The sequence below is a fragment of the Diorhabda carinulata genome, chromosome 5 (assembly GCF_026250575.1).
Source record: "Diorhabda carinulata isolate Delta chromosome 5, icDioCari1.1, whole genome shotgun sequence".
Classification (NCBI taxonomy): domain Eukaryota; kingdom Metazoa; phylum Arthropoda; class Insecta; order Coleoptera; family Chrysomelidae; genus Diorhabda; species Diorhabda carinulata.
In genome coordinates, this window is record NC_079464.1 from 16,090,128 (window position 1) to 16,108,479 (window position 18,352).

At 33.4% G+C, this 18,352-nt stretch overlaps 1 protein-coding gene across 3 annotated transcripts in view; it reads left to right on the forward strand.

Moving 5' to 3' along the window:
• Nucleotides 1-18,352, forward strand: part of LOC130894131 (regulator of G-protein signaling 9) — an 83,993-nt gene that overhangs the window by 11,813 nt on the left and 53,828 nt on the right. For all 3 annotated transcript variants that reach the window (XM_057800729.1, XM_057800728.1, XM_057800730.1), the window contains exon 3: nt 12,280-12,379. In XM_057800729.1, coding sequence (XP_057656712.1) covers nt 12,280-12,379 — 100 coding nt within the window. The remainder of the gene's footprint in view (nt 1-12,279; nt 12,380-18,352) is intronic.

Sequence of the window (18,352 nt, forward strand, 5' to 3'; positions counted from 1 at the left end):
ACAACAAAAGGGTGGAATTATACGATCTCATTTCAGTGTGGGTGGAAAATAGAAGGGAAAGCCGTGATTATTTATCATTTCCTTCTCCCGTCTCATTGAAATTGTATCACTTTAAAACGTTGTGCCACAAATATTTTGTCGAATATGCTTAAATACTCTCTTCGTGTTTCAAGGAATCAATTGAGTAATTGGTTTATAGTTTCGAATTAACCATTCGGTTCCAATTCATGGAAATACAGAGTAATTAATCCATTCGAATGATATGAGAATATAAATTTTAGATTGGAGAAGAAAATTTATGTTAATTATTTCTCAACTTAGAATCTATGGCGACTCCGTAAAATATTTAGAAATATTCTTTATCTACAAGACTCCTTTCTTGATCTTTAGAGATGAAAAGGGGCAAAGGATACATTCAAATCAATTTCTATATTAAATTGAGTTACTTCAATCAACAAACTAAACAGCAGGGTTCAGTGCAGGGACTCATTTAAAAGATTAAAAATGCTGACTCTTCATTCTTTATTAATCTTTGAATCTCTTTACCTGATTCGTAAGCACGCTTCTCCAATTTCTCTCACTTAAAGAATGTGAAGCACGACCTTTACCTACCTACTCCACTTTCAGAATTGGTTAAGGGCTCAATATTTTACAATACAAAAAAATGCACAATCACATGTCGATTGAAATTTTATTTGTATCTTTATTTAGTTATTTTGATGTTTATTTTTTAGCTTTTACTAACTTTTGGCTACAAATTGTAACAATTGTTTGACAATGAAGCATTTCTCTCTTTTTCTCTCTTCTTCAGATTAATTAATTTATGTATACGACTCTGCGTTGGAGAGAATATTCGAAGAAGAGAGCTGAATTGCAAAGAGAAAAATAGAAATTGTGCAGCTCAAAGTAACAAAGAAGTTATCGAAGAGGACGAGACTATCTATTCACCATGAAAAAAGTTATTTTTCAAAAATATTTAGGTTTCTTCGTACGAGTCAAGCATTGACACGCTTCATACCCAACTCATTAAACAAAATTTGTTGAATCGATCCATGAGGGTTGTTGAGAACCTCCGATATATCTCAGATGGCGACAAAATGATTTTTAAACACTATAGTCCTCAACGACAACTTTAAGATTTCCATCCAATGCTTCGTGGCACTCCAACATATGCTTTAGCGATAAAATATATTTCCAAAAAGATTTCCGTGATATTATAAATAATTAAGTAGCGGTAATTCTATTGAGAGCACAAACAAAATTTCAAGCAAATTCGTAACGTAACTTTTTTTTGTAAATTGTGACACCAATTGAGGTATGGCGTTCAAATTTCACACAAACTTCAAAAAAAGTAATGACTGCTTAGGAAAAAAGTGTTACACGCGTTGATTTAGTGGACCAATACTGTCAAGGTACTGTTACCTCAATGGACACCTGAAAAGAGAGAGCGTATGAAATTGAAGGGTGTAGCCTGCTCACATTCTAAACTTTCTAAGAGTGATGGGATTGATAAATCAGACGTTAACATTGAGCATTCCCAGTATCACACCAAGAAACGGGGCACAACAGATTCTTTGGGTCGAGATGTACATGATATCCAGAATTGAGTAAAAATTGTTGATACCACCAATTTTCTTTTCCTCTAGACGATTTCTCATTTTTAGTTCAAAGAATAAGAGATGTCAAGAGGCCAGATCAACATTGAATACGTGAAATTGTATTACCTCTAAATGGATAGCTACAAAGATTCATATTTTGTTGATGACGCATTCTGAAGGAATTTGAATAAAATACTTTGAATTCATGTAAATCACGTTTATTGGGAAAAAAGCGATAACGGACTCATTGTGATACGCTCATAAAATTTTCCATTGTAAGACCTCAACAGAACAATGATTTAAAAGAATGTGCGAGCTGGAGAGGCGGCATCAAATACAAGAGTGAGTACCACCGAAATAGAATATGTAAGTAGAAGTTGGCAGCTGGCAATTGATCTATAAATAAAACTAGGAGGCTATGGAAATGGAATAACTGAGAAGATCGGGTATTTCAGAAATAATACAGACCTAACATTTGCTCTGGTACAAACATGTGATAAGGATGGAGCAGAACAGTTAGCCAAAGAAAGCATTGATATATTAACCACAGAATCAAAGACCTGGCGTACGAAATGCGCCACGTAGCAAAGAAACTTGTAGGACTGCCGCTATATATATAAGTAGAAGTTATAGAGATCATAACGATAGAGAAGCGACAATATCGGTAAAAACTAGTTTAAACTTAACGATATGACTACTCCCAATCTATTAACTACTTTCCTTCAAATAAACGCTTCCTTGAGTTCGTCGATTCTCTTTACTATGTCTCCCTTGCAGCTAGAGAATTATTGAGAATTATTGGAACTAAAATAGGAATTGGAAATAAAATTATAAAAATATATGAAAGAGTATTCACAAATCAAACTTTTTTTCTCAAAAATTATGTAGGATCTCATCGCTTCTATAGTATATCAACAAGTTGATAGGGGTCTCAACTTATTAGTAACAGTAAATTTGCTAAACGTAGATGACTGAGATACTTACATTTCAGCTTCTCAAATTCATATTACAACGCTGTAGTGAACAGTTTAGATGAAGTTCTATCCTCTCAACTTATACTAAGCTCAACTTTTACTTATTCATGGCTCATTCATGATTAAACTTAATTTTCAAACTGGATTATTTGTATATATTCTTAAATAAAGTTCAGTGTCAATAGCCGCTCAATTTCAGTCTTCGATGCAATTAATCAGTTTTTAATCATTTTTGAAACAATATCAATGTGCCTTTCATTAGATATCTGTCTTCTCTAAAGACGTTTTTCATGCAAACAACTCAGTACTTTTTCGAAATGATACACTAACAGTCTAGCTATTTCATAACATATTTAATTTTCTTCTTTTTTTGCCGCTTTTTATATCTCTGAAAGTAGAGTTATTTTGGAAACAATTTTTGAGATTCAATGTCGAGCAAGAGATCTTCTAGTCTATTTCTCGCATGGATCAGGTGTGCTCCTTTGGTCTAAACTTAATTCTTAATTCGTGCGGTTTGATATGAGATGGCGTAACTTGTGTAATATTACATCGTTCCAATATTCCGAACCTGCGTTTGAAAGGTACTGTTATTGTACGTCAAATATGTCAAACTTTATTCATGAAAAACTGTTTTTGCGGGGAGTTCTTCTTCATTACTTTAATATAAAGGAAAATACTGCCGAAATTCATCATCGTATTTTGGTGAAAGTTTATGGTGAACATGCCCTAGCTGAGCGACCGTGCCAAAAGTGGTTTACACGATTTGAAAGTGGTGATTTTGGCTTGGAAGACGATGAACGTTCTGGGCAGCCAAAAAAGTTTGAAGACGAAGAACTGGAAGCATTACTCGATAAATTTGGTTGCCAAACACAAGAAGAGTTTGCAGAATCTTTGGGTGTCACTTAAACAGCCATTTTAAAACGTTCAAAAGCAACTAGATATGTTCAAATGCAAGGAAATTGGGTTCCACATGAACTCAAGCCGAGAGACGTCGAAAGGCGGTTTTGTATGTCTTGTTACTGTTAATGAAAAATGGATCCATTACGACAACCCCAAGCGCAAAAGGCGCAAAGGTAATGCTCTCTATTTGGTGTGATCAGAAGGGTATGCTGTATTAGGAGATGCTAAATTCGGGTAAAACCGTCAATGGAGAACGCTACCGAACACAATTAATCCGTTTGAAGAGAACAGTAGCCGAAAAATGCCTAGAATATGCAACCAAACACGAGGTAATAATTTTCCATCATGACAACGCTCGGCCCCACGTTGCTATTCCGCTTGAGAACTATTTGGAAAACAGTGGATGGGGAGTTTCACCTTACCCGTCTTATAGCCCAGACCTTGCCCCTTCTGATTAACATTTGTACCGGTCGATGCAGAACGCTCTCACTGGAATACGGTTCACATCAGAGCTAGATATTAAAAATTGGCTTGATTCATTCTTGGCTACCAAGCCGGCGCAGTTCTTTTGGGATGGGATCCACAAATTTCCGGACAGATGGAAAACGGTTATAGGTTCAGATGGGCAATACTTTGATTAATTGAATATCGTACATGTTTTTCTTAATTAAACATTCAAATTTTGAGAAAAAACTTCCAATTTCATCAGAGATGGGATAAAAATAAAACTTAACTGTTTCAGTGCAGGGTGATTTCAATAAAATTAGAAGGCGATAATGTAGGAAAAAAAGTTTTTGGTACAATTTTTCGCGAAAAATGAAATATGAACGTATAGCAACGAGAAATAAGAGCAAACTAGAACTTTCTTGAACGGGTGCAATTACAACAACTACAAAATCTATATATGAGAAATCAATACTAAAAAACAATTAAAGTCGGCTTTGTTTCGTTGCAGCATTCGGTTGAATAGAATATTGGCTGTAGTGGAATTTGTTAGCTGTTAATTAACGATATTATCTCGATCCAATTAGAAAAAGTGCCCATGCTGTGCCATTCGTATTGTATTTCTACCTTCCACAACTTTATGCCAGATATAAGTCAATTAGCATTCGTTTAGTAACGTTCTGTTTTTCAGCTATCGATTTTTTCATTGTCAAGAAAAAAACTCTGGTTCACCAGTTAATTGATTATTGGTAGTAACCTCACTAGTTTTAGGAGACAATGAAAGATACGAGGGTGGTTCAAATATAAACCGGAATTTTGCAATTACAAAAAATGTATTAATCATTTGCAGAGGTGAAATATTTCATAGTTTCTCTAACTAATCTCACACCTTACACACTTTGATTACCTCTTCGGAAACTTTCGGATGCCTTTTTCGTAAAAATCTCTCGGCTTTTCAAGTATCCATTTGCGTACGAACGATTCTACTTCTACATTGCTTTCAAATCCAAGTCCGCTAATTGCTCCTTTAAATGGACCAAATAAATAATAGTTCTAGTATTTTCCAGCCCAATTCTTACAATGTTCTCATTGTGAGCCGAGCTGTATTCTGGATAGCGTTGTCTTACAGCAATATCGCAACTACGGATAGGAATATCATTTTGATCTATAGACAAGATTTCTGCTATTCATCTCTGGAATAACTTCGAAATTTAATATTTCAAAAATGTATTCTGCTGTTTTTCAAAGAAAAAGCAATTACTTTCTAGGCTAATGCCTCCAAAAATATCAAATTACAGTTCCTCTAAAGAGGTAGTCAGCAGTTATAAACTCTCCTTGCAATCTCGAGCATTTGGGGATATTGTTATAGACAAAAAGGTCAATTGACATCACGTTAGATACGTCTATTGAATCCTTTCAGTAAACACCAAGAGGATTCTTTTTGTCCTGAGTTACTTCATCATATGTCACCTGTTTCTTAGCAGCTTGCTCTAATACTGACAATTCATCATTTTTAATACGAGGATTGGCAATTTGGATATTAGTATTAAGGAAAGAGAACGTTTATTACTTTTGAACTGATTTAATAAACATATTTAAGTGTAACTGACTATTTCTAATAACAATTGACCTATGGGATGAATCATGAATCATATCTAATGCTTCTACCTCGTTTATCAAGGTATGCCAAAAAGAAATAAACTGGAAAATGAAATATTATATTGATATCTATTTAGAATAATATTTCGTTTTGCAAGTGATGTTCATGTTGATAGTTTCAGCAGAAATTTTTGTATTGCCAATGTGAAAGTCTGTTTTGAACAAAAGTGTAATAAAAAATGTATAGAATTGAAAGGAGAATCGATTTATTTATAATATATACAGCAATGAAACGCTGGGAAATAACATCGACGAGCTCTGTAATTTTTATTTTATATTTCCATATCATTAATCAGACATAAATCATTTTCATGTTCATACTTATATGTTATCTTTCGATTGCATTTGCATCAATGTTCATTAGAAAACCAGTCATTTTAGGACTACTAAAAAACCATGAATAAATAGAATAAACTTTGAACATAAAAAGCTTATCCACTTTATGGGCAATTTTTGGTAAATATGGGAAACATGGCAATAATAATACAAAGTCTCTACTTTAAAACCAATTCTTAAACGTGAATATCATGAGAAGGTCGCAATACATTCCGAAAAAGCTCCTAGACTGACATAGCACTACAGCATTCAGATACAGTGAGCTTGGAGATAATTTAGACGACTTAGAACGATATCAATAATGCCAGAAAGAGTTTACTGGCGCCGAATCGGCACTTATATTGGTTTTTCCTGAGAATGAACTGCTCGCAGGACAAGAGTTTTTTGATAAAATAGTAGGGTAAGAATCGGCAGTTTACCCTATATTCGATTTTGTGATGGATGTACCTTTTATATATATGATGTAAGGTAAGGGGATGGGCTCGTCCGAATTTTTCTCAATTAACCTTCAGAGTATCTTTCAGAGCAGCCGAGAGTGTCAAATGGAAATTGTTTGCTCGACGTCTTTCGCGTGGAAATTCGGATGCTTAAAGATGATTGTTTGGGTTGTTTGAAAATTAAGAGTCATCCCCTATCTTTTGTACCAATCCAACAATAGATTCAAAAGATTTTGTGGACGAACGTTGAGGCACACATTCTTTAGAATGAAGGTTTGAGAAACGCCACTAAAGGTTGTGAATGAAATGGACAATAATAGAGTTTAATACTAGTAGAGCGGTCAGTGAGATAAGAATATATCAATTTTATTGTCGAATATGGCAGTCTCATAGTTACAATGTTCCTAAAAATTCAGGTGTATCATACCTGATCAAAAGCCTTCTGAAAATGTATGAGGAATGCAGAGGCGCAGTGTCTTCGGTTAATTGTTTGGGTTATAATAGTTTGGAGATTGGTGATGGCGTTGGCAAAAAGTGGATGTAGAAGCAAATACCTGAATGAATTCGGGTTTCCCTTTCACTAATAACAAATATCACGTTACCGTTTTCAATATCTTGACTTCCTTCATAATAAAACATATGGAGAAAGTTTTGCCTCATGCTCCTGCCCCCTGCTGCTACCCTAGCTGAGACCTTTCGAGCTGCCGGAGACTGGGGGACGTGTTTGGTTTGATACTATCATATGGGGATATTGGCAATTTCCCTATAACGCTTGCAAGTGCGAGTTGGCAGGAAATTGGTTTTGTGAATGTTATTTGATGGATCGTATACTACCTATTATCCAAACCAGTCGAATTTAAATGGTCACGAAAATAATTATGTTACTTGGCTCTTCCTTATTTAAAATTGCAGTAGTTAAATCTGCATAGAGCAGTTTGGAAGTTACATCGACTTCATTTATTTCTCTATGCATTTGAAGTAAGATATTGAAGCTCCATATGATCTAACTCTATAATTTTGTCTGATATTGGGTTTTCGAATCGGATTTTTGGCTTTTCCCTCGTTTTAAGTGAAAATTCATAATTGTTTATGAACTCAATACTAGTATTTTCTCTATTCCATCTCTCGGATCCATCCTCAAGTAGACACATAATATCCGTAATCTAAAATTGGAGATTTTCAATAACAAAAGGGAAGGGAATGATAGTTCGTTGAAGCGAGACAGATTGAAAGCTAATCTCATATGGGAAATTAATAATCCAAGAAATATGGAGGCAGCGAAAACTTTTTGTTCCATGATTTTGAATTGAAACTTCTTCAAATCCATTACTAGTTCTTTGTGCAACAAGAATAGCCAACAAAATCAATTTATTCAACAATAGAGTAGGTAGGAATTATTTAGTTAGTTATGCCGAATATAAGAATTAAAAATTTTGAAGAATTTAAATTTCAATGAATCTACAGACTACAAAGTAAATATAAAAACAAGTTTTCCAACTTTTATGTTTCTTCGAAAAGGTGTGGGGTTAGGGGTGGGGAGGTGTCAACGAATTGTGACATGTGTGACAAACAGATGGGAATGGTCCTAAATTTCGTGACGTCACATTTCAAAATCTATTATAATCTTAATGTTTAAATAGGAACTTTAAACTATCACTTCAAATTATTAAATTTATATGTTCAATTGATATAATTGTATTTATAATTTTAACTTTATTAGTATCTATAATTAAGATAATTTATTGTTTTTTGTTTTGTTACTTGCTTAAATTGATGTTGATATTATTAAAAAAAATTTAAATGGAAATAAGGCTGATTTCTGACCTGATGTTTTCATTCAATAATTTCTAAGTGCAATTTGCAAAATATGTGACATCCCATTCGGGAGGGGGAGAGTATTATAAATGGAGGACTAGGACTCGGGGGAGGAGAAAATCATGAAATTCTTGTGACGTAATCTATGAAAGGTTCCTTAATAGAAGCTTGTATACTACTGAATAATTTTAATATTTGATAGCAATTTAGGTTTCGAATCAATATTAATAGAAACTGCCAATGATATCAAAGTTATTTGAAAAAATAATACTAATAATAATACAAGTCCTTTACAGGATAACTGTTCTGTTGTTCTAAAACCATACTAAAGATTGACGAAATGAATATTTAGGGCCAATTCTGGAATTAATCTCGAAATATGGAACATAGTGAAACAAATAGAAAAAGTTGTCGCATTCTTGCCGCAAGACACGCATTTTTCAACACAGCTATTAGTAAATATTAACAAAATTCTCAAATTATAAGAAGAAGTTTCCATGAAACATAAAACAAGAAAAGAGAAGAGTATCTCACTGGTTCCTATCTATTTGGAACTTCTAAAGGAACTTCTCAGGGAATGCATTAGGAGAAGAGCTTCTATTTATTTGGAACTTCTTAAGGAATTTGAAAATGAGTGCGAAATCATAATTCACTTCATGCTGTATGAACTTGTTGAGAATTGGAGGTATTTCTTCGAAATTCTTCGCCGCTTTTCTATGTCAAAATGGCGGCCGTGGGCCAAAATGTACAATTGATTTGCTCCTATATAATCATGTTAGCTTTTCTTCTTGTTCCCGGCAGTGAGAGTTGCTTTGAGTTGTTTCATGGTATTGAAAGGACTTCATAAATACTTTTTGGATTCGTTTCAGTGGAGCTAATATAGCTGAAACTGAGTATTTTTGCAGTTCTTTTGACCCCGAATGAGCTTTCAAGTAATTTACAAAATTTAAGACACTTCTTTTCATTTTGTGCTCAAATTACCGAAGTATATCAGATATTATTTTCCATTATTGTGTTCAAACATGAGTAAGGCAGAAACACCAATTGTTGACACTATAAGAAAGAAAAATCATTCATTTCCGCCTTTTACGAAAGTGTTCTAGTAAATAAAACTTTTAGGTAGTTATTATGATTGGTGAATTCCTTGTCAACGGTTTGCACGTATTAGACTTAGCAAAATAGTTTTTTTTTTCTATTAACACAAACAAATTTTTTCAAATATGGCTTCTTGCACTTGATGTTGACACATCTGTCTGCGAGAATTGGTATCAATTTAAATATTGACCCTTCGCTTTCATGAAATTATTCCTCAGGGCCTAAATGATCAGAAGATATTCAGAACATGTCTAATTATATTTTAACAAGGTATGTGACATTTCGGAGAAGAAGGTATGTGAACTTTTAGCATAGTCACCTAAGTAAATTAAATTGAAGAAATGAAGAAACAGGAAACACAAATTTATCGAGATTGCCCTTGTAATATGGGGGCTTGGACAGTTTGTATTGTATGTTGCTGACCGATAGGAGGTGCAGGGAAAAAGTGGTGTTACTTTTCCCAGCAGCACAGAGTTGTAGACTTTGTTTTGCTTGGTCGAATCCACTGTTTGAAGTTAGGCTTGACTCAACTATGGTTTTCTATTGAAATTTAGGGTATTAATGCCTTACGCATTCTTCCTTACGTCATTTATGAAGCAGAGGATGTGAAATTTTTAATTTTTACTCACAATATTTCACTTAAAAAGTTTAAATTATTTTTAATATTTTTATCAGCAGAATGACGTCAATTTAAAGTACCTACAGTGGTCCAATTTTCACATTTTGATATTGCAGTGTCAACATTTGGATTAGTGTCAACAATTGGTGCTTTTACCCTAATCACTTTTCAATGTTGCAAATTAGTGAGCCAGTGAAAGGTAGAAGGAGTTATCCCATTTTCATTGGATGAAATAAGCTAATAGTTCTAATGTATTTGCTTTTCAGACTATATTGATCGCTTACTTACACTTACTTGCACAACATTGCATAGTGGAAAAAAAGACAAAGCCACATTTCTTGGAGGAGGAAATTAGGAACTTCTTTAAGTAGCAACTTTCTTAGAAACAATCAAAATGGAGATAATAATGTTTGAAGTACTATAAATGAGTTCATATATCATACAAAAACTCAGACCAAAAGTCGTTGTTCACCTCAGGGCGGCAATTTTTCAATGGGTATTAGCTGATTCTGACAATTTGCTAGATTGCTCTATGTGTAGAACTGAAATATAGAAAGTATGAAAACAAAATCACTTTGATATTGAATCTAGCGCTACCAGTGAGAATTGTTGTCAGACCAGTAATATATACTAAAAAAATCAACATTTATATGAATTCTTAAAGTATCACCAGTACAAAAAATTTGGGATTGAAATATGAAACTTCACTAAGACGATTTTCGTGTATTAATTTCTCACTCATAATTGTCTGCTCTTGTAATAAATTCATTGATATTCCAAATGATTTTTCGTTTACATAATATTTACAAATACTTGGTTATCGAACACTCAAATTAATTTACTCTACAACTTTTGAAAAAAAAAGCGCATTGCCGAGAAAAGAGTATCATCAGGCAATATTATAGTGTATTATATTTTGCGTGCCTTTCGTTATCTAATCTGTACATTCGTTATTTTCCTAAAAGCCTTTTTGTGTTTCTGTCTATTTTATTTAGAGTTTTGAATGTATCATCTCATAATCATGTACTTCAAATTTAGGTTACAAAAAATGTCCATTAATGTTGAGTGTAACAAAGAAATTCCAGGTAAAGGTAAAAAACCTCCTTTTTCGATTTTAAAAAGATTTAAAACGGTGAATAGAGGAAAGGAGAGATGACGATATGTTTATTCTTTAATTTAAATTCTTCAGAGTTTATGCGCTAAAAAATCCCCAAATTTATACAAATACATTTTGTTCAGATTTAAGAAATTTTTTCATCATAACAACGTCGATTTCTAGTAATTTTCATGGATTTTTTGCTATTGATACAGACTTTCGGAGGTGTATAAGCCAAATAACTCAAAATTTAGATTCAGCAAATCAAAATTCATGAAAATCATAAATTGGCTCCATAAAATGTTTTATATTATTAAAAACGCAATACTCTAGCATTTTTTAACATTTATGTAGATTTTAAACAGCTAATGATGAAAATAAACTTTAGACTTATATTCGGCGGATCAAAATGCATAATAGTCATATTTGGTTCATTCCTAAAACTACCGAATTCCTTCATTTTTCAATTTTTTCAAGTTTTCTTGAAATTTTAGGAGTATACAGGTCAAACTAACTGTAAATATTATTTGTGTTGATTAATATAAACAAGATTCAAATGAGCCGCGTAATCTTGTATAAGCGCCCTTGCGCAGAAATAATAATTGGAACATGATGATGCTAGGGAATTGAATAATTAATTATTAGGAATAAAACGATAGAATAAACCAAAAAAACGATAACTGTCTGAGATTGGCTAGAATAATAAAAAAACTCATAATTGATTACATTAAGAGCTGAGTTACGGCCAAAATTTTGATAATAATTTATAAAATAATGAATTTCGAACAAACATCAAATTTGATCGAACAATCAAGAACAAACGACGAACAAACGGTTTAGCAGAAAAAGTAAAAAAAAATATTTGTCCCCGCCAACTTAAGCTTCGTTTTGTGAAAATTCACCTACAAACCCATTTGACCGGCCTCTTCCATTAACTGCACTCCAAGTTTTTCTATGCTTTTCTTGGATCGTCAATGCATACAATTTTTTTGATAACTCTTCGGATTTCATCAGTGATAAATCATATATGACAGCATGAGCTGTTGCTTTTGAATCAACTAAATTTATGTATCTAGATCAAATAAAAATGTATTTGATAAATTTGATTGCTCATAATTTAAATCGAAATATTAAAATATCTCAATTGGTTCATATTATTATCAAATGTCATTCACAAGAAGTGTAATCAGTACAATTTTTGTCACGGATCTGGAAAAAGACTCAAGTAATTATCTGACTATAATAATGTCTTATATTCTCCATGTTAAATTATGGCGCGTGCTAAATAACTTTCTTTTATTCACAGATGGAGGGGCTGGTGAGAGAAATGCAGGATACGGAACATGGAGGTGTCCCTGTTAGGAGTCAGAAACTCTTTCTTACATCTATCCCTGCAGCTTTCATGGGTATGTATCACTTAAATTTGTTTTTCATGTACTATATATACTCAAATCGAATTTTGTCCTCTTCAAATATCATCCAAAGGTCTGAAACAAATTAATCGAGTTTAGATTACAAAATTTTATCAACAACATTCATGAACAATTCTAGCAAATTTCTTAGAATTCAACACTCTTCAATGCTGCTACCAATATACAATCTGGGAAGGGTTTCTAAAATTATATTTAATTGAACTAGTCGTAAATATTCTCTTAAAAACTAAAAGAAACCTCAATAATGCGGTACTGTCACGAAATCTTGAAGATACTGTCTGGGAGTGAACTCAATTAATAATGAAATGAGTAAACAGAGAAAAAATAAAACTTGGAAAAGAATTTGAGTCTCCATCGATAATCTAAGATCAAAAAATAGAACTACTCAATTAAAAATTATATTGAAGAATCAAAAACCGATGATATACTTAAATATCTAGCAGCCTAATCAGCTTAACAGAAAATTGAGTATTCACTGTGGACAGAAACAAAATAAATCGCTCATAATTAATAAATACCTAAATACCAATATACGAATTGTAATGGGTGAAAAGTAGCAGTGAATGAGACAAAATGTTTGCAGCGCATCTCAAAGAAACATTTGAATTACATCATTCTCATAAAAATGGAAATTTCGTTGAAATATTTAACTGCCCCTTAGCATGGAATATGGAATAATTAAGACCAATTAGCATAATGTGAAAATTACTTCAAAAGCCTTCAATTCCTTTAAAGATATTGCATTGTGAAAGTTCCTAGTGTGAAGCATTTTTGGTATCAGGTCAATTATGACATACGGAAGAAACCAGAGAGGAAACCAACAAAACGAAAGGCATGCTTCAGGTAGCCGAAATGAAAACGCTAAGGACTATAGTGGGAAAAACAAGAGTAGATCGAATCAGGATCACTGTGTAGTGCAAGACATCGTAAGGTTGGAGAGATAAAGAAAAAGATACTAGTACGCCCACGTGAGAAGAATGGAAGAGAGTAGACTGCCACGCATCGTACTCGAAGGGAAACCAATAGGGAAAAGAGAACTCGGATGTCCACAAGAGATGGATGAACAGGTGAAAGTCCACCTCCCAGGAACTGATATAGAGGAACCTGCAAAGTTACTTGCCTTGCCTGATTCCTCGACCTCTCACTCAAATTGTTCTCTGACAGATGTAGTAGGATAACGATATCTTTCCACCAGTGCCACTCCGTTCAGATTTTTTGTAGTCACAAAGTCACAAAGCTATTAATGTTGGTGCTCCATGAGAAGAATTATAATTTCAATTATTTTACTTCTCTGCATGGTCGACAACCTAAAGAACAATATTTTTAAATCGTGATTACCTCTATGTCTGCATATATTGGATGCAGCAATTTTTTGAAACATAATTCTTGTAAAAAACTTACATGTACGGGTATTTACTTCAATTTTCCGCCTTTATTCAGTTATAAAGAGAATGCTATTCATGATAAACGAAGCTGTGTTGAAGAGAGCTTCTGAAAGCGTCTTTGTTTAATGGGTGGAACTTGAGGTGAGTGAGTATTCATAACCGCTCGTTTTCTATTTTTGCTATTTTGACATCTCTTCAATTGAAATACTATTCAGAGAATTATTTTGCGGTGAAATATACAGTCTAAAAGCTCAGCTCAACCATAACTCCGAATAGTACAGTTGGCTTTCATTTCTGTTTTTTCTTTACCCGTAGTTTTCGGTTGAAAACGTGTTTGGTGAGATCAGTATTCAGAGAAGTATTTATTTGTCTTCATGTTCAAGTCAACAAGAAAATTTTCTATCCGTATTCTTAGGTTAAAACTGTAACTTACTCTGAAGACAATGTAAGTGTTAACTTGTTTTTTGATGTATCTTTGGATCTTAGGAGTAAAATCAAACGTATTCGTTGAGTGTTTATAAGTTTTTGTTTATGCTTTTTTATGATCTATACCTTCAACTAAATATCTTGACTACTATTGATCTGAGCTCTAGACATCCGCGTGGCTTTTATTAGCCCCCTTCAAATTACTTACACAGAGGTCGGCATAAGTCACATTTTGCATTATGAGAAAAAATGGGATTCGAAATAGGGTTCAAATTGATGCCCAACTTGATCAATGCATTTACAACAACGGTTCTCAATGGAGAACGTCCGGCTAAGCATGTCAAGCTGCCCGCTTCAAATTATTATTCGATTGAAGTTCAGAGGTCGGAGAGGATACGAGGTCCAAAAAAGCGGTTTTTGAAAAGGTCCCATAAGTTTGAAGTTCCCCCGATAGTCGCAATGCAGATTGGTTCGGCTTCTCAACTAATGCCAGCGCTACTTTTTCCATATTATCATTAGTCTTGACAAATATAGGTCGCTCTGAACGCAACGCGTCGGCAACAGACCCCGTTTCTAAGAATTTCTGATACGTCCTTCACACGTGTAGACGATTCAGTAGTGGTAAGTTCAGAAATTGTTGTTGAAATTGGGCAAACATAGTGTCGTGATTCGCATTCAGGTAAAAACACACTTTCTTCAAGCGTGAATTTGTATCTGAACTGCATTTTGTGGTGAAAAAAATTTCATACTGATGTATAAAATATGACTTTTTTTTACGAAATGTCAATTTTCTTCCGTCTTTGTTCCTTTGAGAAGCTACGTTAGAGAATACAGAGGATCTCCTAAGAAATATTTTTTCTAATACCTTCAATTCCAGCTTCTATTGCACCTTCGGGATATGTAACTAGCAGTGTCATGATATGTATTGACAGGTGCTTTACTCTACCACTACACCAACACTCACAATTACACTGTCTGACGCGTGTTTGAATAACCAAGTTCCGTCTTCAGAAACTGAAAGTGGACTTCAGTGGTGATGAGAATACTCTATTCAGTATCAATATCACTAACGGTTCAAGAAGATTCAACTTAACTTTTCCATCTGTTTTATACAGACATAGATAGATCCAGATATCTTAAGTATTCCCCGCGAAGTGAATAGGATGTTCAATTTTTGATATTCGAATACTTCTATCATTTTCTTCAAATTGTAAATATTGATATGTATCAATTTTCTTTAGAAAAATGGTAATTTACTCTGCTATTGGTAGGCAGCTTTCGATTTTTTAAATGTGGAGTAGATCACGGATTCCAAAAGATTGGTCATTGTATATCATTGAGGGTATAAAATTATTTCTATCCCTTCTACTTCCCACCAATTATAAGATGATTAAATATAAGAAACTTATAGAAAAATATTAAATCGAATAACTGGAAATACATACAAATTAGGACAGATGGTATATATTAGTAAAAGTCATAATTGGAAATAATAATTGACTATTTTTCAAGGAAAAAGTAAATATTTGAAGTATAGAATATATTTCAAATTAGAATCTCTTATAGTGAAAGACGTTTTTTTATTGATTGTAATATTGGAAATGCAAGCACACTGGGAGGAAGTTTGAACTCTTGTTTACTTTGGAACATAAGTTTTATTGAGTCAGTTAGACGTATCTATTCTTCCAATTTATCGAGTCTTTTCCACTAGAAATTGAGTCTCTTTTGTTATGAAATTCAATCTGAATGAATATTGCAATAAATCGATTCTCAATTTATATTTCTATCAAATGAGGGAAAGAGAGAAAAAAATGTTTAGATTTTGTATAAGGGATATAATAATGAACGTGATAATTTTTTTTATTTGTTAGATTTGTTCATATAATTCAACAATCAGTTTTTCAAAAGTAGTACAGGTGCTAATAAGAAAAATCAAATTAAGAAGCAGCTACTTTATTGAAGTCTACTGCAATTATCTCAACATAATTATTTTCATAACTAGGCTCTCCGTGTAATGTGGCAATTGAGGAGGAATATTTTCATTATTTACAGTCTGCAAGTTCGTGGATGTTTTTGTACATTCAAAAGACTTTAGTATATTATAAGAACTTTTCGAGTTACATCTTATATATGAAATTCTCCTGTTACAATGTTAGTTACCATACTCCTCCGAAACGACTTGACCGATTTTTATCAAATTTCATAAGCATATTCTGTAGGTCTGAGAATCGGCTACTATCTATTTTTCGTACCCTTAAGTGATAAGAGTTGTCCACCCCTAACATTAAATTTTTATTTTTTGGACAAAATTTCAATTTTTAATCACCAAACCAAAGTTGTCAGGCTCTTGTAATTGTTAAGCACATCCTCACCGACGGTAGAAAATACTCTACTGCATATCAACAGTTTGATATGAAAACCAACATCAGGGAGACGCTTAGCTGCCCGACGGAAATGAGGTAAATCGTGGAGTTTCTTAAAGCCACCAAGCTGTATAATAAAATATAATTTAATTTATGCATTGTAATAGATTTTGTAACAGTCCTCTATTTAACTTATGTATCTTATGATTGTTTTTGTGCGCCAATAACCAGCGCTGTCGAGGCACGTTAAACTTAAATAAAAGAAGAGAAAAATATTTTATAATGTGCCATTAAAAAATCGATATAACCCCAAATTTTCACTTTTCTATCACCAACCCCTATTCTGAAACAGTCATTTTAGTAATTTAATCATTTTTCATCCCGTTCGATAACTGATCAATTATCACTGGCGGTAATAACTTACTCTCAATTAAATGTTAGGCTCAACAGGAACTGACAAAACATTTCACTAATTCTCGGCGAAATACATCACATTGGCTGTTGCACCATCGGGCATTGCAGCAACTTTATTGGATGGAGACAAAACAGCTCATTCACTATTTAAGTTACCACTAAATATTCAAAATAAGCCTAACGTAGTGTGCAACATAAAAAACAATCATCCATGGTCACAGTGCTGAAGCATTGTAAAATTATCATCTGGGATAATGTAAATAGCACACAAACATTCGCTTGATGCATTGAAGGATATTAAAAAAATGACAAATTATTTGGCGATTTTTTTCTAGTAAAAAATTACCTAGTTCTGATTGGTTCAAGACATCAAAAATTGTATTTTTTACCCATATCATCCAGTACAACTATTATCGATTTCATTCCATCTCCAGCAGGACTTCTTCAATCTGAACCACTTCTAATGCGAACATCTCTGTAATACAAACGCCCCACCGCTCGCTTTTTCACTTGTTATCACGCCAGTTACTTACCGAATGTCGAGTAGATATTATAAGCATTTGTTATTTTTGATTTTACATCATGGCTTCGACTTCGAAGAAAAGGAAATACCTTCTCCTGACTATTTCTCAAAAATGTGAGATTTTGGATCAAATCAAAAAAGATATTCCTTCTAGTTCTTTTGTGCAGATATATGATGCGGGCCACTCTACCATTTTGATATTATGAAGAATGAAGAGCAGATACGATCTTATAATATAAGAGATGAAAAAGGTCCAGGTGCTCAAAAGACATTGAAAACTCATACATAACTCGAAGATGCATTGTTCACATGGTTTATAGAATAGCGACGAAAAAACTTTTCTTTTTCAGGGGTTATTTTGATGGAGAAGGCGAAATACTTGGTTGAAGAGAATTTTCTACCAGTTAAGGTTTTTTAGAGAATTAAAAAAACACGGAATACGTCAACTGAAAATAACCGATGAGAAGTTGTATAACAAAAACACTGGCGCCGTAAAACCATTCTAGAACAAATCCAATTCAATCTTTCTCGTTATCAAAGAGAAAGATTCGTCCGCAGAGCAAATCTGTATTGCGTGTGAGTCTGGATTGTATAGGAAAACAATACCAGACAAAAGTCTGATTCAAAAGTTAGGGCTCCAGGTTCCCTAGAAAGAATGACTTTCATGCCCTGTGCAAATACTTCTGGGATGGACAAAAGCCACGTGTATAGGTGAAAAGACATATATTTCTAGAGTGACTTGAAGAATACTTCATCCCTGAAGTGAAGAAATTCTTATCTACGCTGAACATATCACTCGATAATACTCGGGAACATCCGTTTCATGGAAACCTGC